At 50.2% G+C, this 24,680-nt stretch overlaps 1 protein-coding gene across 1 annotated transcript; it reads left to right on the forward strand.

Annotated features, from left to right (window-relative positions):
• Positions 1-1,463: 1,463 nt before the first annotated feature.
• On the forward strand, positions 1,464-24,171 carry Rhcg (Rh family C glycoprotein). The gene is made up of 10 exons (XM_076849425.2): positions 1,464-1,650; positions 10,520-10,706; positions 12,632-12,782; positions 16,999-17,146; positions 17,863-18,029; positions 19,823-19,960; positions 20,135-20,271; positions 20,821-20,945; positions 21,165-21,238; positions 23,998-24,171. Exons 1-10 carry the CDS (start codon positions 1,464-1,466, stop codon positions 24,169-24,171), a joined length of 1,488 nt encoding a protein of 495 aa, XP_076705540.1.
• Positions 24,172-24,680: the final 509 nt, after the last annotated feature.

A 24,680-nucleotide genomic window follows, 5' to 3' on the forward strand; every position in this document is an offset into this window, starting at 1 on the left:
ATTTACAAAATATTAGGTGACTAATCCAGGGCATGACAGCGTATGCCTGTAATCCCAGTCATACAGTTGGGAGGCTGAAGCAGGAAGATTGCAAATTGGAGGCCAGCCTGGGCAACTGGGTGAGATCCTATCTCAAAATAAAAAGGGCTGGGGATATAACTCAGTTGTAGAGTACCCCTGTGTTCAATCCCTAGTACCACAAAAAGAAAACACATTATTGAATAAAACAGGCTGTAAATTGGTATGATAAAATGAAGCATTACTACCCCACTTCTCCCCACACCTTCTCTAACAAGTTCTAGAAAAACTTAGTGAATACAGATCAAAATATCAGTGTTGCTTCTGGATAGTGGGATTACAGGTTTTTTTTTTTTTTCTTTCTTTCTTCTTTGTGTACTTTTTTAAAAAAATATTTATTTATTTATTTATTTTTAGTTTTCGGCGGACACAATATTTTTTGTTTGTATGTGGTGCTGAGGATCGAACCGGGGCCACACGCATGCCAGGCAAGCGCGCTACCGCTTGAGCCACATCCCCAGCCCCAATGTGTACTTTTTTCTGTATTTGCCAAAATCTCTACAAGAAAAGTTAGGAGATCAAAATTTATTTTGACAAAATACAGACTAGGCATAGATTTAAATTTATGGTTAATTCAGGTGAAGATCCTACATATTAGCCAATCGTAATTCCTGATCATAGAACAATGAACTTGTGAAAAACTCTAAAATATTTTTATATTTTTTTTATTAGCACCTTTAAAAATTTTTTTTGGAATCATTTAAGATTTACAGAAAAGTTGCACGATACAGATTTCTAGTACACACTTTACCCACTGCCCTATCGTTAACATCTTACATAACCGTGGTACATTTGTCCCAACTAAGAAAGGAACGCAGGTGCATGATTGTGAAATAAACTCCCAACTTTATCTGGATTTTACATCTTTCCATTAACATCCCTTTTTCTATTCCACATGCCAATCCAGAGTGCCACATAACCTGGAGTTGTCCTGTCTCCCGAGGTTTCTCTGGCCTGACACTTTTTCAGGTTTTCCTCATGTTTCATTCAAGTATCCTCTATGGATTTTGTAATTTTGGAAAGAAAGGAGCAAGAGGAGGGTTCATGTGTGGGAATTCCTTCATTCTGATCTCCGTGGGAGACCAAAGACACCTCCCCCTTCTTTCTGTGTTCCTTGGGACAAAAAGGAAAAGAGCAGGTATCATTGGGATCCACAGAAGTTGGGTCCCCTGATCCCTGCCCTCTGCCCCAGCCCACCGCAGGGAGCCTCGGGGCTCCTGGGCTGGGGCTGGGCCCCGTGGGTCCGCTCGCCGGTTGGGCAGCGCGCGGGTGGCTCCAGGTCAGCTGTTCCGCGCCCCCAGCTGCCGCCCCGCCCCTCCGAGCCCTATAAGCTCGCAGCCCCGGAGCTTGCTAACCGCCCGCTGCTCGCCATCGCGTCCTGCAGCATGGCCCGGAACACCAACCTCCGCTGGAAGCTGCCGCTTACCTGCCTGTTCCTGCAGGTGGCCATGATAGTTCTGTTCGGCGTGTTTGTGCGCTACGACCCCGAGGCACATGCCCAGTGGTGGGTGGAGAAGAAGCGTAGGAACTTCTCCAGCGACCTTGAAAACGAATTCTACTATCGCTACCCGAGTAAGTGCCACCCTTCGCAGGGCCCACCTGCGGCATCTGCAGGCGGTGCCCACCTGGCTGAGGGCCTGCCTGGCTGCACCTCCGCAGCCTGTCTGCGAACGACAGGTGGATAGGGACACCCAGGGGGAGATGCTGCCCCACAGCACCGCTCCCGCCCCCGGCCCCGCGGCAGGCTCCCTACTAGGGCAATCAAGGACCACTGAGGATCACTCTGGAGAAATGTTCAGATGTGAACACGCTCCTTTTCCTTGTCAAAAACTAGCAGGGAACACTCACCTGGGAAGAGAATTTTTTATTTGGCCACCCCGCCAGCCATGAAAGGCCCCCAGCATCCCTGTCCAAGAGCCCTGCCCCATGTCCTCAAAAGCCCAGAGTCCCATTTCAGTCATCAACCTGTGAGTGACCTGGCTCCCATATCCAGCTGTACAAATACAGGGGTAGGTCCAATGTCAAGGGCCAAAGGGATGGCCTGTCAATCCTGCTGGGAGGACAGGTGAGTGGGGCCAGTGGTGGTGTTGGAACAGGAGGTCATGATACCCATCATTTTGGGGTTTGGAGAAGATCAACCAGCACCCCCTGAATTTTCTGTGTCCTTGATTCTGTGGTTAAAAGAATGACTCTGGAATCACAGACCTCCTTGCGTCATGACTGTGCTGCTACCAGTTTTAGGCAAATGACAACCTTGCTGAACCTTAGTTCCTGGTCTGTTGAATGGGGATGGTAATATAAGATCTACCTCTCACGGTGGAATAATGCTGGTGTGAGACAGCTGTGGCACAATGCTAGGTACATAGGTAATTCCCACTTTGTAATGGCACGATCAGTAGAAGAGCACCAAACACAGATATCCTAGGAACCTAGGCTGCTAGGAGGTAGCAGAACTGGCCCAAGGTCACTCTGGACAGCCCAGCCTCCAGCCTCCAAGCCCAGACTCTTTCCATGCTCTAGTGTTTTCTGATTTTCTACTCCATCTACCAGCAGACAATGACAATTCTTCTAACTGTGGGTGCTCACATGGTCATGGAACTGTTAGTTTTGGAAGAGACCCTGAAGTTCATCTCCAACAGGCACTTATATCAACCAGTATTCCTTCCCTCCATGGCTTGTACATGGGGGATTAGCTACCTCCAAAGATAATGTTTCACATAGGTCCAAAAAACAACTGCTTATATTCAGAATGGCAGCCTAAGTGAAAAAAGATTGCATTTGGGGTGGTTCCAGGATCAGTGGAAACCAACTATATTAAGTGGCTGCCAAAAAGTTAGGACTATTGTGGGCTACAGTCATATAGATATATGGTGCCTGAAAGCACGGAGGTGACTGAAAAAGGTGTGCCCCCTGCTGGTGAGACCACAGCTACTGGACTGCACTAAGGACTATGTTTTATTTATTTATTCCTTCGTTCATTCATTTATGGTACTGTGGTTGAACCCAACGGTGCTTTACCTCTAAACCACACTCCCAGACTCTTTTTTTGTTTGTTTGTTTTGAGACAAGGTCTCACTTAGTTATCCAGGATGGCCTGGAACTTGGAATTCTTCTGCCTTAGCTCCCAAGTCATTGGGTTTTCAGGTGTGAACCACAGCACCCAGCTAGAGCTGTGTTTTAAAACATATCCTGACAAGTGTGGGCTTGGAACTGAGGCTCCAAATTCACTCTTCACATTGCCCACCGTTCCTCTCCCTGGTGGGTTACAACCAGGCAAATGGTGAGACAGACAAGCTTAAAGCTCCCTTTACCTATTTAACAGGTTAAATAGGTAAAGGGAGCTGTTGCTTGCCTTTTTTGTCCCAGAACTGGGCCCCCAGGAAAGTAGTAAGGGCAAGGCTTCCCTTCCATGGGCATTTTTTTTTTTTTTCTGGTACTGATGATTGCATCCAGTGGCTATTTATGGTGCTACATTCCCAGCCCCCCACATTTTTTTTCTTTTTTCCTTTCTTTCTTTTTTTTTTTTTTTAAACAGGGTCTTGCTAGGTTGTCCAGGGTCTTCCTAAGTTTGGGAGGATGGCTTTGAACTTGTGGTCCTCCTGTCTCACCCTATAATCACTGGGATTATAGGTGTGTGCCAATACACCTGGCTCCCCTGGGCATTTGTGGTCCTTTACATGCCCAGGTAAGTGGAGGGCCTTGAGATCTTACAATGGTGCTTCAGCAACTCACCCCTGTCTGGAAGCAGAGGTGCAGTTCTCACATCTCCCCAGCTCCTGTACCTTTTCCTCCACACTCACCTACTTGCCTTTTATGTTCCACCTTCATTTATTCATTCAATAAGCACTTTTCTCTAGGGTGATCAAGTAATGTATCATCCAAAGAGAATTCTGTGAGCAAAGGGAAAGATGCTAGTTGTGAATAACAGGACCCAGGCATAAGCCATGACTGTCCCAGAAAATTAGGGCTTACAATCACTCTGAACAAACAAGTTCAATATTCTGGGTCTCTGACCCCAGAGGATTCCCAGACTTATTGGAAGCAGAGAGGTAGACCCCAACACCCTCAGTGGGGCCTATGCTCTGGGCAGACAGGTCTGTGACAGTTTCCTGGGAAGTAGTACATGGTGAAGATGTAGAGGCACAGCAGCCCAAAAGTGGGTGTTCCAAAATAAGAATAGGGTTTGTCAGAGGGGTGGGGAAGTTGCCAAGGGTAGAGAGATCCCTGTTCATGAACAGGGTTCCTGAATTTCCTCTATGAGTGCAGGGGAGCACTTGGCCATCAGAGCAGAAGGACATAGGGGAGGTACGTAGTGAGGGAACCTTGGCCTCAGGGTGCTTTGACAAGGGCAGGAAGTACTTCAATGGCGTCCCTCCAACTGCACATAGATTCCCTCCTTTAACTGGTGTGACCACACCATGAGGAAGGCACTATTGGGACTCCTGTTTTATAGATGAGGAAACTAAAGTCAGAGAGAAGTGTCTTGCAAAACTAATTGAGCAAGGAAACCAGGAGCCAGGGCAGTGGCCCTGGGGTCTGAGCCCACACTCCTGGTTCACTCCCACTCTAGTCTTACCTTTCCCCTCTCCAGGGCCCCAAGTCACCATGGCTATGGTGAGAAGCTAGAGGGTTCCTTGCTCAGATGGAACCCCAGGCCTCAGTTCTTGGGCAGCTTAGGTAGCTTCTGAGGGTGTGGGGTGAAGGCAGGCCCTTGTGGAACCTTCGCAGGTCTTGGCTCCAGGCCATCAGCACCTGCATGGGCCTCATTCCTGCACAGGGAATTAGCAAGCCTGTTGGGCATCTCCGGTTCCCAGCAGAGTCTGGCTCCAACTGTCTTGAGCTAGGGCTCAGGAGGGCCTGAGGACGGCTTCCCAGGTATGAATCCCTCAGCAAGAAGCTGGCACAGAACTAGCTGGGGACCTGCCCTTGCTGTGGCCTTGGAGGTCTGTGGTGCAGTATCCACTGCTGATCTTGAAGCTTCCATTAGGGCCAGTGACCTCAGCCTGAGTGGCTGAAGGAAATGTCTGCCAAGAGGTTGAGAACAAGCTTGGTGGCGGACTCCTCTATGAAGAAAAAAGGAGTGAACGCTGAGGAGGCGAGTAGCTTGTGTGGCTGCGAGTAGAGAAGGGAGAGAACATCTGCGTGCTAACCACGCGCCCCCTGGTGGCAGCTCTTGTGGCTGATTCGAGCAGTGCCCGCTCCACCCATCAGGGACCTCCGGGTGCAGGAAGCAGTTTTTGGCAGGACAGCCTGGGGAGGGAGCCTGAGGGTCGACATACGCTGGCCCTCAGCAAGTAGCCAGCCAGATGCAAAACATCTGGTCAGTCTTGAAAGAGAAAAGGAAAAAAATAACAATTCATATGATTGAGCAATCACCAAAGAACCAGGCCAGTGCCAAGCCTTGAATTGGGTTCTCTCATTAAATGTGTGCCTCAGAACCTCTGGGCCAAGTGCTATTTGAGCACTGTCATTATCTCCCATCCATTTTCCCATTTTCTTTTTTTTCTTTCTTTCTTTTATTTATTTATTTTTGGTACCAGGGATTGAACTACTCAGGGGCACTTGACCACTGAGCCACATCCCCATTTTGTATATTATTTAGAGACAGGGTCTCACTGAATTGCTTATCACCTCACTTTTGCTGAAGCTGGCTTTGAACTCGAAATCCTCCTTCCTCTGCCTCCCAAGTCTCTGGGATTACAAGCGTGTACCACCATGTCTGGCTTATCCCCCATTTTTACCAGTAGAGAAACTTAACCAGAGAAGTTATGTCCTTTGCTGAAGTCATACACATCATTACTATTTACTTCATTTTAGGCAGCCCCGAACCTCATAAAACAGAAATCAATGACCGATACATTTCAGTGCTATATCAGAACCAGGTTGGGAGAAAAAGACAAAGGTTCATGCCCGGGGAGCAGGAAGCTGGTATCTGTGTACTGGGGAGAGGAAAGAAATAGGGATTACCCAAAAGAGGGTCACAGAGAGGCAGGGAACCCAGGGAGCAGGGAGAGGGACAGAGAATTGGTGAGAGGGGGACAGACAGTGAGGAAGGACAGGGAGGTGAAGACCACCTGCTCCTGCTCTGGGGCCACTGAGAGACGGAAGGTGACCCCAGCACTGCAGATGCCCATTTGACACTCTTCAGCCCTGCCTCCTTCTACATGGCTCCTCTGTGCTACCAGGCAATCAGCACCCTCTCCTTGAAAGGCCCCATCGTCTGTGAACAAACACCGGGGGTCCCTCCTCCTCCCTGCCAGTGCCTGTCCCCGCCATGCCTACTAGCTTCACAGCAGTCCTTCTTCCACCTGGGTCTTTCCCTCTCTGTATTCCCATGTTTTGGTTCCCAGCTCTGTTCTCAGGCCTGCCCAGTCTTGGACCACAGCTCCTGCCTCCCAGAGCCAGGCGCTCTCTCTCCCAAGCTGCCTGGGGCCCTCTCACCCCCTTCCTCGTCCCTGTTGGTCATGTCCGCTTCACCATGGCCAGCACACAGGACCCAGAACCTCCCTCCCACCACACCACTTCTTCCCTCCTACTTCCTTGTGTTTGTCAACAGCCCTGCCATCCTGCCACCTGCCACCCTGCCATTCGGCTCCCCTCCATGCTTCTGGAGTTGTCCTTTGAATGCATCGCCTCCCTTTCCTTCACAGCTTTCTTCAGTCTGTCACCCATTAGCTCTTCCCAGAATAACCACAATACCTTTTATGGTGCCTCATGTACATCAGCTCAGCCTCCTCCACGGCCGTTGGAAACGCGATAAACCATGAAACATGATAATGCATGAAATCAGCTGCACACGTTGAGAAACCTAAGCTAAGGTGTTTGTTCGAGTCAACATGGCACAGAAGCCAAACTCTAAGGGAAGTTCAGAGCATCATGCGAGGCAGGGATGGGGGCCCATGGCTCCCCCACACCAGCTTGTATCCCTGCCCTTCATTTTTCCAGGTCCCCTATGCTTCCTCTAGGTGACTACTAGCCAAGGGGTCTGTGGACATGACATGGGCCTCAAGGAAGCCTGGAGGGAGATGGATGAGGATAGATGCGGCAGACAAGGTCAAGGTGGCTACAATACAAGCATTGCCCCCAACTACCTTAATCAGGTTTCAGTGGCCACCAGAACATATCAACTCTGTGGGTGGGAGATACTGGACTGGAAACTCCCCCTTGGGCTTCCTAACTCCTGCACTGCTGGGAGAGCTGGGTGCTGCCGAGACAAAAGCTCTTCAGTCACTTGTGGATGTTCATTGAGAGTCTCCCTGGGTGCACTCACAAGGGCTGGGAATATATCACCAGGAATAGGCATGGTCCCACCTTCTTGGAGTTTCCTAGTCTAATAGGCTAGAAAAACAAACCAACCTATAATTTCAAATTGTGCTAAGAACTATGAGAGAAAAGAGGCTGCCACAAGGGAGAGAACCCACTTGAAACTGGGTAATGAGGAAGGTCTTCTGATGACGGCACACTCTGCTGAGATCCATAGGAGGAGAAGTTTGTTAGCCACTTTGAGGGCAAAGCAATCCCAGGTGAAGACCCTGGAGTGGGACTGAGGAGCAGAGGGGGCCAGAGCAGTGGGGGCTCAGGAGGGAGGGAGGAATGGGTAAAGTGGGGAGGAGGCAGTGGCCTGGCAGGCCCCTGAAAAGTTCCCTTTTCCTTTTTAAACTTTTTATTTGGAAATGATTTCAAATTTACAAAAGTTACTAAAACAGAAGTAGTAGAAAGAAACAGTTTACTAGATGGTTTTCTGTTTGTTTTGTTTTGTTTGGGTACTGGAGATTAAACCCAGGGGTGCTCTACCACAGAGCCACACCCCAAATCATTTTTATTTTCTGTTTTGGGACAGAGTCTCACTAAATTGCTGAGGCTGGCTTCAACTTTCAATCCTCCTGCCTCAATCCCAGGGGAAGGCGGCTGCACCCAGCTACTATGTATTCTTTTTCTTTTTTAAATATTTATTTATTTTTTAGTTGTGTTGCACACAATTCCTCTATTTATATGTGGTGCTGAGGATCAAACCCAGGGCCTTGCACATGCTAGGCGAGCACTCTACCACGGAGCCACAACTCCAGTCCACTATGTATTCTTTAATGTTTCTTCATTTTCTTTCTCCTCAACTAGACAGACACACAAGCGTGCTCTCTCTCTCTCTCTCTCTCTCTCTCTCTCTCTCTCACACACACACACACACTCACAATACTGTCTTCTACCCAAACCATTTGAGGGTCAGTTACATGAATTATAATCCACTACCCTTAAATACTCTCTATATAATTTCCTAGTAATGTAGGCATTCTCTTCCATAGCCACAGCACTCAACTTCACAAATTCATATTGATGCATTACCTTAATTCACTGTTTATATCTGATTTTCTAAGTTGACCAATAATGATGTTTATAGCTCTCCCTACATCCCCTCTAGCCAAACACAGGATCTAGTGTATAAAGTTAGATATTATATTTAGTTAGCATGTCTTTTTTTTTGTGTGTGTGTGCCAGAGATTGCACCCAGAAGTACTTAATCACTGAGCCACATTCCCAACTCCTGCTTTTACATTTATTTATTTTTATTTGAGACAGGGTCTCACTAAGTTGCTTAGGGCCTCACTAAGCTGCTGAGACTGGCTTTGAACTTGCAATTCTCCTACCTCAGCCTCCTGAGCTGCTGGGATTACAGGCATGCTTAGTTGTACCCAGCTTTGACACAACTTTTAATCTGGAACTTTTTAAAGGCCCTTTCTTCGTCTTATATGATGTTGATTTTTTACATAAATTCATCTTTTTTATTTATTGGTTCTTTTTAGTTATACATGACAACAGAATCCATCTTGATATAATTATACAAGCATGGAATATATCTTATTCTAGTTAGGATCCCATTCTTACGGATGTACACGATGGTTGACATTGATATCTTTCAAGAATACAGTCTTGCTCCTTTTAACAACAGGCTCTTTTTTCTAGTGTTTGACTAATATTTTCTTGTGATTAGGCTGAGATTTATGCAGTCCCAGCTGGGATACATACAGGTGATATGAGGCAATATGTATTCCCAGGTATCACATCTGGAGGCACAAAATGTCCATCTGTCCCTCATTGGTCATGTTAAGTTTGATCACCCAGTGAAGAATATAGTCTCATTTCTCCACCTGTGTAGTTACTATGGTTGTTTTCCTCCCTCCCTTGAAACTAATAAGCAATCTATAGGAGAGAATCTTTAAGACTGTGAAACTGTCCTGCTCCTCATCAAAATTTCCCCCTGCATTTAGCATCCACTGATCAAATCTTTACAGTGAAAATGATTTTCCAACTCCAGCACTCTCCCCACCTTTTATGGTGGAGTCCCAGCATTCTGCTGTAAGCAAGAGTCCCATTGCCACCTCATCTATTTGTTTACCTATTTATTATCATTATGGACTCATGAATTCCTATATTTAAATAGCTTTAATTCATTATGGCACATAATTATTTTGATTCTCAAACTGTCCCAGATTTGGTTGGTGGGAGCCCTCCAACCTGACCCCTGTGTTCTGTGACCCTTGCAGTTCCTTTTAGTGTCTTATACTGCTGTAATTCTTTGCTTCTCAAAGCTTCTTGGAGTCTAGAAGTAATATCAGGACTGGGGGAGTGGCTTTCCAAGCCAACATTGTGAATTGGTAGAATCAGGTCAGAACTCAGAAGTAGTAACAATAACACCTGTCCTTGTTACAGGGTAGACATGGCTTGGCACTTTACATACACATCTGCATTTAATACCTGCAACATCCATGAAGCCAGCATTACAGGTGCTGAGCCCCAGTGTGTTTAGAAATTCCCCAAGAGTCATCCATCTAGGAGATGCAGGATCTGGGGTCCAAATTTAAGTGTCAATGATGTGAGGAAGTTTACTTGCTGCAGGAGGTGGTGTGACATGGGAATGTGCCCAGTTATGTCCAATCATGTGCTTGGCCTGTCAAGTCACTGTCTGGCCAGATGAGCATTGATTTCCCATAGTAAAGAAAAAGGGTTTTGGTAGAGAGGGCGAGGCATAAGGACCCCAGATGGTCTGCACTCTGGACCTTAGACCCTGGGTGTGACTCATGGTCTTGCCCTAAATTCAGATGCCCAGCTGCCCATCCCCATCCTGGGGCAGAGACATTGGGATTGGAGTGTGGAACCAGGAAGCTATAATTCCCAAGGGAAGCTCTAGGGCATCTCTTGATGTTATAACCCAGTGGTCTAAGCCAGGGTCCCATCCCGGATCCCCCAAGATCAGTCCATTCCGAAGACGCTAATGACCAGTTGGGGGTGGTGACAGTTCTTCTAGCAGAGGAGCCACTCCTTACTATGCCCAGCCCAGGGTTAGGATGCTCACATGGAGGGAACAGGGCTTGGAGGGTTAAACGAAGAGATCCTGGGAGGTTTCTCCTGGGCCAGATCTAAGGCTGTGGCTGCGCTCTCCCTGCAGGCTTCCAGGACGTGCACACGATGGTCTTCGTGGGCTTCGGCTTCCTCATGACCTTCCTGCAGCGCTACGGGTTCAGCGCCGTGGGCTTCAACTTCCTGCTGGCGGCCTTCGGCATCCAGTGGGCGCTGCTCCTGCAGGGCTGGCTCCACCACTTTGAAGGCGGCTACATTCTCCTGGGCATCGAGAAGTGAGAGCCGGGCGGCCAGCGGGTGTGACCGTCGGGCAGGGCAGTGGGACTGGCGCGGTGGGGTGGGGGGGAGCCGGTAGGCGACGCAGGACGTGGGTGAGGGAGAGGCGGGCGGGCGGAGTAGTGGGTGTGGGGCCCACAGGTGAGGCAGGGCGCGGTGCAGGAGGGAGAGGTAAGGGGGGAGGGGTAAGGGTGGTGGGGGCAGGGCCTGAACGGTGGGGTGGGGCTGGTTGGCGGCCTGGGGCTGTAAGGGGCTTCTTCTCCAGATCAGTTTGGGCCTGCAATGGACAGACAGACGGACACACACACACACACACACACACACACACACACGCCCACAGCCCACCTGTGCATTCTGCTTCAGTGACTTCAGGGTGGACTTCCAATGGTGTTCAGGTGATGAGGAAAGGTTCCTCCCCCAAGACAGAGGCTGAAGGGACAAAAGCCCCAGACCCTCCACCCTAGCACGTCAAAACTATCCAGCCCTGTGACCTGAGAAAACACAGCCCCTGGAACCCAGATGGGGGAGCCGGAGGCCTAAGCCAGCCTCAGAAGGTCCCTTGTTGAACAAGGAAATAAGGAGTACAGCAACTTGAGGATTCTCTGCCAGCAATGCCCCTACTCTCTCCCGCAGGGAGCAGGTATTAGAAAGAACTGTGAGACAGGCTTGAAACTTTCATGCTTCAGCCTCCAAAAGTGGGTGGCCCTGTCCTCAAGTTGCACCTCCATTCTTCTCAATGACCTTTCTCTGATAACTTTCTCTTTGATGAGTATCACTAGACCCTCCACACCAAGTAACTCAGTCTCCTCTGTTCTGAGGTGCCCTCCTCCAAGCCTCCACCTACCCACAACACCAAACACAGGATATAAAATAAATTTTTATTTAACTAAAAATTTTATTTAACTAAAAATTTAAATTTTTTGCCAAAAGTCAGTGGGCAAAGCAGTCCTCTCACTGAATGGTCAGATTCCTTCATCAAACTTTATCCCATGGCAGCAATTTATGCTGCCTGGGACAGAATCAAGAGCCTTCAGGAAAGAGTGTGGTGGTGCACACTTATAATCTCAGTGACTCGTGAGGCTGAGGCAGGAGGATCACAAGTTCAAGGCCAGCGAGGGCAACTTTTAGCAAGACCCTGTTTCTCGGGGTGCCGAGAGCCACATCAAGGGTGTGCTTTGGCATCCAGAACAGCTTTGCTGCTGTCAGGGGACTAGGAGGCCCCAGTCAGGCAAATGGGCATATGGATGGAACCAGGATCTGCTGTGGCCATACAGTGTCCTCCTGGCTGTCCTCTACTGGGCCCAGATTTGAGAGTGCCTGTGTGCCTGCTCCTTTGTCTCCATTTTCTCTGGGCATCTTCCTGCCACTTCCTTCCTCCCAGTCCCATCAAGACCCCTCCTTCCTGAAGGATAGTCAGTCAGTGTGTGTGTCTCTCCCCCCCAGCCCCTCCCCCCAGCCTCTCTGGCAGGTAAGATAAAGGGAAGGCTTCAGTAGCTCAAGTCCCAGCAAGGCCCTGAGAGCCAGTGGGGCAGGTATGCACAGGGTGAGGCTGAAGGTCTGGAGCAGAGGCCACATTGGCTGGAGTAATCAGGGAAAGAGGAGGCAGTGAAAGGACATTCTGGAAGGACAGCTGGAAGACAGAAGCAGAACAGGGCCCCAAATAAGGTTCCACTCAACACAAACTGTTTGCAAAGAGTGTGGGCTGCAGGGCAGGGCGTGGCATCTTGTGGGTGCCACTCTGCTCCTGGCACTTTACCTGTGCAGCCTGAAATGTTACGTTCCCATTACCACAGGTGGGGAAACTGAGGCTCAAGTTAAGCCACAAGCCCAAATCCACAGGTGACCCAAGTCCAGACTCAAGCCCCGGGCTTAGAGAGTCACTTGGTGCTGTCGCCCCAGCCCCTCTTGGCCTGTCTCCCTGCAGCCTCATCAATGCTGACTTCTGCGTGGCCTCTGTCTGCGTGGCTTTTGGGGCAGTTCTGGGCAAAGTCAGCCCAGTCCAGTTGCTCATCATGACCTTCTTCCAAGTGACCCTCTTCACGGTGAATGAGTTTATTCTCCTCAACCTGCTAGAGGTGAGTGGGGCTCAGACTGGGATTGGGGGCAGAGGGGACACTGGTGAGGATACAGAAAGGGAGGGCTGGGGACACATGCCAGCTTGGCAAGTCACTCAACCCCCTGAACTTCAGTTTCCTCATCTCTGCAGTAGGAGTAATGGGTGTCCTGGGCAGACCTGATAGTCTGCTTAACACGTCAGCCCAGCACCTGGGCAGAGCAGTGTTCTCTGAACGTTGGGGTTTTCCCCTTTCTCTTCCCTCTGATGGAAGTAGTGGGGAGTTCCTGCACGTACTCCTGCCTGCATGCCACCTCCCCAGATTGTTCTGCCAAGAAAAGGACCAGGTATGGAGGGAACAAATCTGTTTGGAATGATCCCAGGGGAGTGTCCATGTACGGGTGCATGTGTTGTGTCCTGCACAACTTGCTGTTCACATAGACTCTGGAAAGAATGCTGCCCTCTAGGGTTGGCTGATTCCTTAGCCCAGATAAGGGGCACCATGGACCTCTGACTCTCAGGAACCTCCTTGATGCCTTTGGGTGAAAGAGGGTCCCTTCTCCACTCACCCCCATCAAGCCAGTCTCCACCAGCAGCCAAAATGGCCTGTTAATAATACATATGGAGGGCTGTGGCTGTGGCTCAGTGGTAGTGCACTTGCCTGGCATGTGTGAGGCACTAGGTTCAATTCTCAGGCACTGCATATAAATAAATAAAATTAAAATCTATCAACAACTAAAAAAAATTTTTTTAAATACTGCATATGGGACCATCCCCTAATATAAACCTAGTGTTGGTTTTGAACTTCACTTAGAATAATATCTAACTTGTTCTAAAGACCTCTATGTCCTGACCCCAACCCTTCTCCCCAAGCTTCTGGTCCACCCTCTCCCCACCTTCTGTGCTCTGGCTGTGGCCTCCTGCCTGCTTCCCAGACGCACCAGGCTGGTGCCGCCCGAGGCCTTTGTGCTGACTGCTCCCTTCGCCTGGAAGGGCCGTCCTCATCCTGCTCATCGCTGAGGTCTCAGGCTGAGGCTTCAGAAGATTCCCCTGCACAGCGTCGCTCCCCTCGTCCCCTCCCAGGCACTGTCCCTCATGTTTCCCATTCTGTTTTCTTCATGGCACTTGGCCTTTCCCGACAAGGGCAGAGAACCCGCTCTGTCTGGGCCGTCTCTCCCCCAGCCCCTAACCAGTGCCAACAGGGGCTCAATGAGTATTTGTCCAGTGAAGGGACTCTGGAGTCGGCGGGCCTGTTGGGCAGAGAGGGGACTCTAGTGGCTCAATCTGGCTGAGAAGGGAGTTTAGAAAGGTGACAGGGATGCGGGAGGAGCCTGGATCACGAAGACCCCTGGAGACGGTGCTCAGGAGTCCTGAGGGCAGAGGGGAGCCATGGGGGTGCTAAGCAGGGGGATGACACAGATGGACCCATGGAATGAAAATGTCACTTTGACTCTGGTGACAAGAACAGGGGAGGCAGGGAGCTGAGTAAGAGGCCATCCTGGTCACTCTGGTAAAAAGATAATGGGACTGGAACTGGTTTGGTGCACTGAAAAGAAAGAGGATGTTTCAAGAGAAATAAAGGAGGAGAATAAACGGGCCTAGGGGACGAACTAGGGTCAGGGAGAAGGGAGTTAGGCCAGGCGAGGGGTCGGCAGGGGCCAAGCTCTGAGATCTGAAGCCGCTGCGAAGGCAGCACTTGGGGTCTTAATGAAGAGGCAGGGAATGCTCCTTAACACGGAAAACCCTGTCCCAATCTTTGCTGCAGAAATTCTTTTAGAGCATCTTTCAGCATCTCACTGAGACAAATTTAAATACAATTATCACTGCTGACTTGTAAGGAGCAGTGTCCTTTACTGGATTCTGCTCTGAATGTGTGACATGGGTCAACTCCCCAAATTCTCATCTTAAAGACGACAATCATCACCCTCACTTCACAGGTAAGAACCCTGAGGCTCAGAGAGGCTAAGGGCCTCATCCAAGGACACAGAGCTAGTAAAGGCTGAGAGTCAAGAGCTCAGCCCTGTCAGCGACAAGTTCTGTGGCCTTGGATGACACACTGACCTCTCTGTCTGGGTTTCCCATCTGCCTTAGTGGATTTTATGCTGCCGTCACAAAATATTAGAGGCTGAGTAATTTATAATGAACAGAAATGTATTTTTCCGAGTTCTGGAGGCAGGGAAGCCCAAGGTTGAGGGGCTGGTACCTGGTGAGAGCCTTCTTGCTTTGTAAAAGTGATACTGAACCCAGGTCAGGAGGCTCGTCCCTTAGAAAAACCAAGGAAGAAGAGATGAATGTTCAGGAGAAAAAAAAGGATGGAGAAGAGGGAGCTTTACTCACAAGTCAGCTTCTCCACTCCAGAGGGTACAGGGGTCACAGATATAGGGCAGGAATAATGAGGGGGAGAGGGAGAGAAAGGGAGGGTGGGCGGCTAATAAAGCAGAGGAATATTCAGGTCTTTTCTGGGAATAGGTGGAGATCTTCTAGAAACTCAGGTGCCACCTCTTTTCCCCCTTTCATGGTCTGGTGTTTCTGGTCCTGGTGGCTGATAGGTGTCTTTGACCCTGAAAGGGAAGAGGAGAGACGAGGCAAGTCTAGGTCAAGTTACCCCTGTAGTATAGTTCTGGATACAACATTCCTCAAATGATCCATATGTCGACCAGCAGTGCGTGTAGAACCTGACCCAAAGGTTAAGGCAGCAAAGGAGACAGACAACGTGAAGGCAGAGGTGCCTCGCCTTCTCATCCCGTCCCAGTCACCCACGGAGCATCCGCAGGCCCAAGTGAAGAGTCAGCGATTTCAGCAAAAGTAGCCTTCAAGTCCCTGAAACGTAACCTAGGCAACTGTTATCACTATAACCCACACACCAGAGGTGTTATCTACAGCAAAGCTAGTGGGAACCTAATTATGTATCGCTTCAGCCATGTGACCTCCAAAATTAGTGATTTTTGAAATCAACTAGGAGCAAACAAAGCTAAAGTGTTTACTTAGATTTTTTTCCCAGTAACAACTATAGGACAGAGGGCAGAAAGGCAAAAGAGGATGAGAACAAGAAAGAGAGGACAAGCTGGGCGCAGTGTCACACGCGTGCAATCCCCAGCTGCTTGGGAGGCTGAGGCAGGAGGATCGCTTCAAAGTTCAAAGCCAGCCTCAACAACAGCAAGGCACTGAGCAGCTCATTGAGACCCCATCTCTAAATATAATACCAAATAGGCCTGGGGATGTGGCTGAGTGGTCAAGTGCCTCTGAGTTCAATCCCTGGTACCCCCAACCCCCCAAAAAGAGGATGAACCCACTTTTATAAAAAACCTGCTCTGGAGGTAAGAAGCCTATACCCCCAATAATGACATTAGTCCACTCCTGAGCCCTGTGACTTAATCACCCCTTAAAGGTCCCCTCTGCAGGATGGGGATGAAGTTTCCAAGATATGAACTGGGGGGTCACAGTCCAACCAGCTCCAGTGGAGAGTGAACCTGGTCTGGTCCTCTGAGCCTGGTTCTGAATGGGAAGGAGGCTGAAGAGAGGGGAGGCGTCCTACGGCTATCAAGCACCTGTTGAGTGCCAGGCCCGTGCCAGGTGTCATTCACAAGCTGTCTAGTTTAATTCTGACAACAGCCCTGCTAAGTCACTATGACCTCCCCCACTTTGCAAACGAGGAACTTGAGAAGAAGTCAAGCCAGAAGTGGGGCAGGAAGGGACAGAAGTGGGGCAGGAGGGGACGATTCTGCCTGTGCCAACTTAGGGGGATGGAGAGGGGCAGGTAGTGGGAGGTTGGCCTGGTGATTGGAGAGCAAGGACCGTGACAGGATGCAAGAGTGGGTAATGGCAGTCCAGGTGGGAGGTGTTGGAGCAGTTGTGTAAAATGAAACACGAAATCTGGAGACCCAAGGGAAGGGGAGAATTCCCAGGAGGCCAGTAGGTGACAAACTAGGGGGTTGCCCTGGGTTCTAACTCTGTGTGACTGTGTGACTGAGCAAATTCCTCTCCAAGTGTGGGTTTCCCCATCTGGGATCATCCCATTTGTTAGGAGAGGATATGGCTGGCATTTCCCAACAGGCCTCCAGGCTGGGTTCGGGGGTTCCCACTGCCCCTTCCCCAGCTGATTGGTCTGTGGGGGCCCCAGGCTGTGCCCTGCAGCCTGAGGAGTCAAGAGACAGCTGAGAGCCTGTCAGGGAGGGTAGGAAATGCTGGGGAGGGAGGATCAGACGGTGCCAGACCCTGACGGGCTCCTTGCACTACAGGTGAAGGATGCGGGGGGCTCCATGACCATCCACACTTTTGGTGCCTACTTTGGGCTCACGGTGACCTGGATCCTCTACCGACGCAATCTCGAGCAGAGCAAGCGGAGGCAGACTTCTGCATACCACTCGGACCTTTTTTCCATGATTGGTGAGAGCAGCCAGGGTGGCTGAGGGCTGCCTTGGTTTGCAAGGGCTGCCCTGAGGGGTGAGGGTGGCCTTGACGGGTGGAGACTGCCATGATGGACCAGGGCTGTCATGATCACTCCTGAGTCCCGCTGCGGGATACCGGGGAGAGGCAGAGGGAGGCTGCCGGTAGGGGATTCTAGGACCCCAGGAGTCTGTCTCTCTTCCCCATGGTGCTGAAAGAAGGTGTCACTCATCCTCATGTTTGCCCTAGAATGCTCCAAGGCAGATGTAGTGGTCACCAGGAACTGGCCACTCCATCCCTGGGCTAGGGCAAGGTGTGCATTCTTACCTCCTGTGCCCATTTATTCAGGAGAACCCATGTGACTAGGCCTCCCTGGTATCTTAGAGCCCAGCCCCGCCCTCAGGAGGTCCTCACAGTGCAGCGTGAGGCGGCAGGGCCACCACATAATCTCCCTACAGTGGACAGAAGATTCTCCCTCGCGGTGCCTGGGGAGTGGGACAGGGGGACCAGTTGACTTCCTGGTCAGCTGTGGAAGGCTGAGTGAGAGAGGCAGGTGAGAAAGGCAGGGAGGGCCTTCCAGGAGAAGCCCCTGGCTTGAGCAGAACTATAGAAGTGGGGGACAGCTGGGCCATAAGGTCACTTGGCATTTCAGCACTGAAGGGCAGGGTCTCTAACACCTACTCCCTTGGACCCTGCTCCTCTCTGGGCCCACCCAGGCACCCTCTTCCTGTGGATATTCTGGCCCAGCTTCAACTCAGCCATGTCCTACCACGGGGATGCCCAGCACCGAGCTGCCCTCAATACCTACTGCTCCCTGGCGGCCAGTGTGCTCACCTCCGTGGCAATGTCCAGTGCCCTGAACAAGAAGGGCAAGCTGGACATGGTGAGTAGCGGGGGCCTCGGGGTTCGGGAGGGATACCTCTTGCCTGCCTGTGCCTGGTGGGCACTGATGGCCACGACCTGCCAACACCTCCAGAAGCAGGCAGCATCTGGATGAGCTCTCCATCTCGCAGGTGAAGAAACTGATCAGAAGATCCCTGGTGTGGGGCAGAAGCCAGGACAGGATTCTTTTTTTTTTTTTTTTTTTTTGATACCAGGGATGGAACTCAGAAGCACTCAACCACTCAACCCCTGAGCCATATCCCCAGCCCTATTTTGTCTTTTATTTAGAGACAGGGTCTCACTGAGTTGCTTAGTGCCTCACCATTGCTGAGGCTGGCTTTAGACTCGCAAGTCTCCTGTCTCAGCCTCCCGAGCAGCTGGGATTACAGGTGTGCACCACCGCTCCCAGCAGAAACAGATTCTTGAGGTTCTGCTTGTGGGCTGCTCAGGACAGGCTGGCTCCTTCTGCTCCTCAGTCTCCTCCCGCTGTTTGGGCACCAACAGCCACCGTGGGCTGAGCACCGCCTCAGGTCTTCCTGCACGTTGCTGGGGTCAAGTCCAGACACTAACCCTCAGGCTCTTCAAGCTGCCCCCAGCCCCATCCCACACACTTTAGGAGCATCCCTTGTTCACTTTACTGATGAAGTTTATGGGGTAGATACGGTGGCACACAGTGTCCTTTCTATCATACCATTTGCTTGGGTTTTATTATGGTACTGACGATTGAATCCAGGAGTGCTCTACCACTGAGCTATATCCCCAGCCCTTCCCCCGCCTCTCTCTCTCTCTCTCTCTCTCTCTCTCTCTCTCTCTCTCTCTCTCTCTTAGACAGGGTCTTGCTAGGTTGCCCAAGCTGGCCTCCAACTTGTGATCCTCCTGCCTCAGCCTCCTGAGCAGCTGGGATTACAGGTGTGCATCACTGCACCTGGCACACACCATTGGTTTTTGTGGTTTTTTTGTTTTGTTTTGATTTTGTGGTGCTGGGGATGGAATCCAAGGCCTGGCACATGCTGGGTAAGTGCTCTACCACTGAGTCACATCCACAGCCTTCATGTCACACCACTGGGACCTCTATTTTGAGATGGGAGGGACAGACCTCAATGAGTGTTGGCAGATTTTTTCCTATAAAAACAAAAGTGGAGACGCCAGCTCCGCATCATGACCTGCACTTCTTGACTTATGTACTGAGGCACTGTCAGGAGGACCTGTCATAGGGTCCCAGTCATGGTCCCTAGTTGCACTAGACACAGAGGTGGCCCTCAGGCCCCGAAGGGAACACACTTGTTGCTCCCAAAGCCACATGCAGGGGGGATGTCGAATAGACTAAAGGAATAGGCTCATCTTTCTGCCCTTCTCAACTCTGTGTTTTTAAGTTATTTAACCTGCCTGCAGCTCCGTCTCTTCACCTGCACACCCATCTCCAAGGCTTGCTGTGGAGACGAATGAACCAGTCCCCACAGTAAGCAGTACAGCCCCTGGGGTAGGCTGACACTCAGCATCAGCTGATGGGATGGGGACATGTGGTCCCACAGGCATGGTATGGACAGGAAGGGCACATGCAGGTCCACTGACTAGCCCACTGGCATGTCCAGCAGCACATAGGACACAGAAGATGCCCAGGCCTACTGGGCTGGGTGGGTGGCATGCTTGCAGAGCACACAGAGGGCTGCCCAGGCCTGCTGAGGTGGACTCTGAGCCATTCCTGGCTGGGTGTTACCCTCGTGCAGTGTGGAAGCTCATGCCAGTGCTCCAGGGAGAGAACTGAGCCTCTGCCTGCTCTGCCCGCCCTGCCAGGTGCACATCCAGAACGCCACACTCGCAGGAGGGGTGGGCGTGGGCACCGCTGCGGAGATGATGCTCATGCCCTATGGCTCCCTCATTGTTGGTTTCATCTGCGGCTTCTTCTCCACCCTGGGTTTTGTGTATATAATGGTGAGGACCCCAGGCAGGGGCTGGGGCTGTTTTCCTGTTAGTGCGGGGGGGGGGAGTTCTAGGGAGGGAGCCAAGGGCTGGAGAATCCTGGGTCCCTGTGTATAGGAGGGCCGCCAGAATCCTGCAGCCCAGGCTGCAGCCTCCTTGCTGAGTATCACCCACCTCCCCTCTCAGCCATTCCTGGAGTCCCGGCTGCGGATCCAGGATACCTGTGGCATTCACAACCTGCATGGCATCCCCGGAATCATAGGTGGCATCGTGGGTGCTGTGACGGCAGTTTATGCCAAGCCTGACATATATGGAGATCCAGGGTAAATGCGGAGGAGGTGCGGGGAGGTGGGGCTCCCTCCTTTCTTCTCCATCCCTCCTTCCTTCTGGCCCTCTGGGGTCCAATATCTTTCTTTTTCCCCTTCCTTCCTTACTCTGGACCATTGTGCTGTGAGTCTCTCCCCAACCACATCCCTTCCATAAGAATCTCAGAGAGGGCAGGTGCAATGGCACACACCTATAATCCCAGCACCTCGGGAGGCTGAGGTAGGAGGATCACAAGTTCAAACCAGCCTCAGCAACTTAGTGAGGTCCTGAGCAACTCAGGAGACCCTGTCTCTAAATAAAATACAAAAAAGGGCTGGGAGTGTTGCTCAGTGGTTAAGTACCCCTGGGTTCAATCTCCAGTACCAAAAATTTTTAAAAAGTCTCAGAGAAAGATGACTGATTTGTACAGCGCCCCCATTTTGTAGATGAGAAGGCTGAGGGACAGGGTTTGTCTAGACTTGGTATCCATGCACTTTTGTGGGATGGCAGCAAGTGATTAACTGGCATCTTTGTGGGACCCTGACCTGCCCTCTCTCTCTGCCCAGCATAGTCCATTCCCTTGACTTTCACCATTTCAAGGCCTGGTCCACCACAAAAACACAGGGCGAGTTCCAGGCATATGGCCTCCTGCTGACCTTGGCCATGGCCTTTGGGGGCGGCATCATCCTGGGTAAGTGATAGCAGCTGGGCCAGAGGAGGTGGCATCCCTGTGGGGCTCCTGAGTGGGGGACCCAAGAGCATGTTCCAGGGTGAGCTGGGAGCTCCCAGGATTCCCTCAAATCTGCCCTTCTGGCTGTGGGACTCGGGGGATGTGGGTCCCAGCTGAGAGCAAAGGCTAGGATGGGTGGAAAGTGTTTTCTGACCTCTTGTGACCTCCAACATTCTTTAGGGCTCATTTTGAGATTACCATTCTGGGGACAAGCTGCAGATGACAATTGCTTCGAGGATGCCGTCTACTGGGAGGTGAGTCCTATAGACTTGTCCCCTTGCCAGGAAGCTGTACCCCCACCTCCCTGCATCCTCTGGTCTGGGGTACACACCTGTGTCAAACTGCTCCTCTACCTGGGAGACTGCCTCTCTTGTGGTTTGAAGTCTCTTCTCTCTCTTCCCTTCTGAACCCCAGGCTTTGGAGGGGGTCATGTGTAGGTGTACCTCTCTTTTTGCACTCCCTGAAGGGACACAGAAGCAGCCTATGGTCAGAGCTGTGGCTGGAGCATCCACAGGTAGCTGTATTCTGGCAGTAACTTCTGAGGTCTGCTCCTACCCCGACCTCACAGCAGCAGTACCAGGAACTTGTTAGTAATGCAAATTCTCACATCCCATCCAGACCTCCTGAATCCAAAAGCAGAACTCTGCTTTAACAAGCCCTCCAGGTGATTCTAATAGAAAAAATCACATCTCAGGGCTGGGGATGTAAGCTCAGCTGCAGAGCCCTTGCCTAGCATGTTCAAGACCTTGGGTTCCATCCCCAGAACTGGGGGTGGGGGGAGCACATCTGAGAACTAGTGGCTTTTCGAAGCATTCCAATGTCCAGTCTTAGCCCAGAGACTTAGGTTTAATTGGTCTGGGGGTTGGGCCTGGACATTAGAATATTTTTAAAGCTTGCTGGGTGATTCTAAATTCCAGCCTGGATTAAGAATCAAAGTGCAATGCCCAATTTCATTCTCTGTTAGAACCACCTAGAGACCTTGTAAAACTGCAGTTTCCCCAGGTAAAAATACACCTGCCCAAAGAGTTTAATTCAGCAGAACCAGGTCCGAATATGAACAAGCCTGCAAGTGATGCTGGTACAAAAACTGAATTTTACAACATGCCACTACTTCCAGTACACAGAAGCGTGTCAGTACATTGTTCTAAAGCTGTAAATGGTGAAATGTAGCAGACCTCAGTTTCTTTAAAAACATACCATAATTTGGGCTTTCTGTGGCTTAAGGTAGGGCTCTCTCCCCTCCGATTGTTATTGCCGTGGCTCACCTGCATTGGATGGTGGAGGATGCCTCCTGCATGTCCCCATGACAAGGGTGAGGACCAGACTGTGTCTCTGCACCCTGGAAGGAGGGACATCACTACCTTTCGTTTGGCTCTGTGTTTTTAAAACCATACCAAAAGTTTCCAGGGTAATTTTAACTAATATCCACCATAATCCACATATAACTTTAATATGATTTATATGATTCATATAATTTTGGATATGTAATTAATAAGTCTTTTGAATTAACTCTTTAATTTTTTAAAATTATAAAATGACAAGGAAACCCAATAAAGAAATTCTGGAGCCAGGCCTGATGGCACACATCTTGTAATCCCAGCAACTTGGGAGGCCGAGGCAGAAGGATTGCAAGTTTAAGGCCAGCCTCAGCAACTTAGCAAGACCCTCTATCAAAATAATATAAAAAATAAAAAGGGCTGGGGCTGTATCTCAGTGGTAAAGAAAGCCCTGGTAGGTTTAATCTCCAGTACAAAAACAAAAACAAAACTGCAAATGTGGGCAGGGACACTTGCCTGGCATATGTGAGGCACTGGGTTCAATCCTCAGCACCACATAAAAATAAGTAAAATAAAGGTCCATTGGCAGCTAAAAAAATTTTTTTTAAAAAACTGCTAATGTTTTTGGTATATATCCTTTCCTTTCATTCTCTTTTTCTCTCTGTATAATTTTTCTTGAGATCATATTACTCACTCAATTTTATATTCTTTTTCTTGAACTCAGGTACACTCGATCACTGAGCCACATCCCCAGCCCTTTTTTGTGTTTTATTTAGAGGCAGGATCTCACTGAGTTGCTCAGCACCTGGCTCTTGCTGAGGCTGGCTTTGAACTTGAGGTCCTCCTGCCTCAGCCTCTTCAGCCGCTGAGATTCAATTTTCTATCCTGCTCTGTCCCTTTACCTCTCCAGCATAAGAGTTGTTCTGTTGAATTACATTTTTAATACACTTCCCTTTTTCTCTGCACAATTATTTTCATTCTGAACAAAAACTGTTTGAGATGCCACACTTAGAAACCACACAGGTTGCATGCTAATGAAATAAACCAGAAACGTTGTCCCAATTCCATAAATATTTTGTTTTAATCTTTAGGATTTATCCCAAATTCACAACTTCTCTCAGCTGTATACCTTCAGTAGTCCTTGGTTGGGAGTAATCAAATCTCGTATCAATAGGAGCAAAAGCCATCAGACAATACCTGAGGTCCCTAGGTGGTCTACCTGGGAGGAGAAGTGGCTTCCCAGAGGATGGGGGTGAGACGGATATTCCCCAGGACCACAGAGAGGCAGTCTTTTTTGAGGACAAGGCAGACCTGATCTGCCCCAACCCTCCTCCACCTCCCAGACCCACCTCCTGTCTCCTTTGCACTTCCGCCATTCCCTTTTTGGCCCTATTAGAAGGTGCCTCATTTCTCAAAAATGGATTCTGCGCAACCTCCCGGAATCCCTCCAGGATGGGTGATGACGGCAGTGTCCACCACAACTCTAATATCTCTCTGTGTTTCACCTGAGTGCCTCGCCATTGTTTTTGTGGCGCAAGGACCCTGTCTCCTCCTTGGACGGAACTTCGCAGGAAGCAGGGGCAAGTTACAAAGCGGCATGCAATTTTCATAATTACCACACGGTGGCGCTCGCCACCCACCATTTGCGCTCCTGGCTCACCCAGTTAGTTGAACTACATCAGGGACACTTGCCCTGCCCGGGAGAGGTCCCACTGAGTTGTTTCCTCTCTCCACAGATGCATGAAGAGAAGAGCACTGTCTACCTCCCTGAGGACCCCACCCTCAAGCCTCCAGCACCCTCAGTACCCTTGTCACCCTCAGTACCTGCAGCACCCTTATCATCCTCAGAACCCTTGGGACATTCAGTACCCTTGGCACCCTTGGTATCTTCAGCCTCCTTGATACCCTAAGCTCCCAAGGCAGGGCAGAAGCAGGTGAGATGAATTCTGCTTGTCATAGGAGATGCTGGGCTGGCTTTCTGCAGAGTGGGGGAGTTGGGGGCAGGGAGAGAGCAGATCTCAAAATCAGACACCAACAAAAGGCAAGCATGAAGAAATGAGGATGTGCTGGGCACAGTGGTGTCCACCTGTAATCCTAGCCACTCTGGAGGCTGGTGCAGGAAGATCACAAGTTTGAGGCCAGCCTCGGCAACTTGAGACTCTTTCTCACAATTAAAAAATCAAAAGGACCAGAGATGTAGCTCAGTGGTAGAGCATCCCTGGGTTCCATCCACAGTACAGAGAGAGAGAGAGAAGGAGGGAAGGATGTGAGCTTTCACTCCTCCTGCCTGAGGTGGAGTGGGCAGGCTGCACTGGGAAAAATATATGGAAAGAACCCTGGGGCACACTTTAAGTTTGTGACTATGCTTTCTAGCCATATCACTTTAACCACATTTCAGTTTCCTCCTCCATAGCAGTGA

Source organism: Callospermophilus lateralis, chromosome 3, assembly GCF_048772815.1.
Source record: "Callospermophilus lateralis isolate mCalLat2 chromosome 3, mCalLat2.hap1, whole genome shotgun sequence".
NCBI classification, from domain to species: domain Eukaryota; kingdom Metazoa; phylum Chordata; class Mammalia; order Rodentia; family Sciuridae; genus Callospermophilus; species Callospermophilus lateralis.

Excerpts from the sequence above, each read along its gene's own strand:
- Rhcg (XM_076849425.2), top strand. The coding sequence starts at position 1,464 with ATGGCCCGGAACACCAACCTCCGCTGGAAGCTGCCGCTTACCTGCCTG. Across the intron at positions 17,147-17,862 it reads GGACCTTTTTTCCATGATTG|GCACCCTCTTCCTGTGGATA; the intron begins GTGAGAGCAGCC and ends GGGCCCACCCAG. Across the intron at positions 20,272-20,820 it reads GACATATATGGAGATCCAGG|CATAGTCCATTCCCTTGACT; the intron begins GTAAATGCGGAG and ends CTCTCTGCCCAG.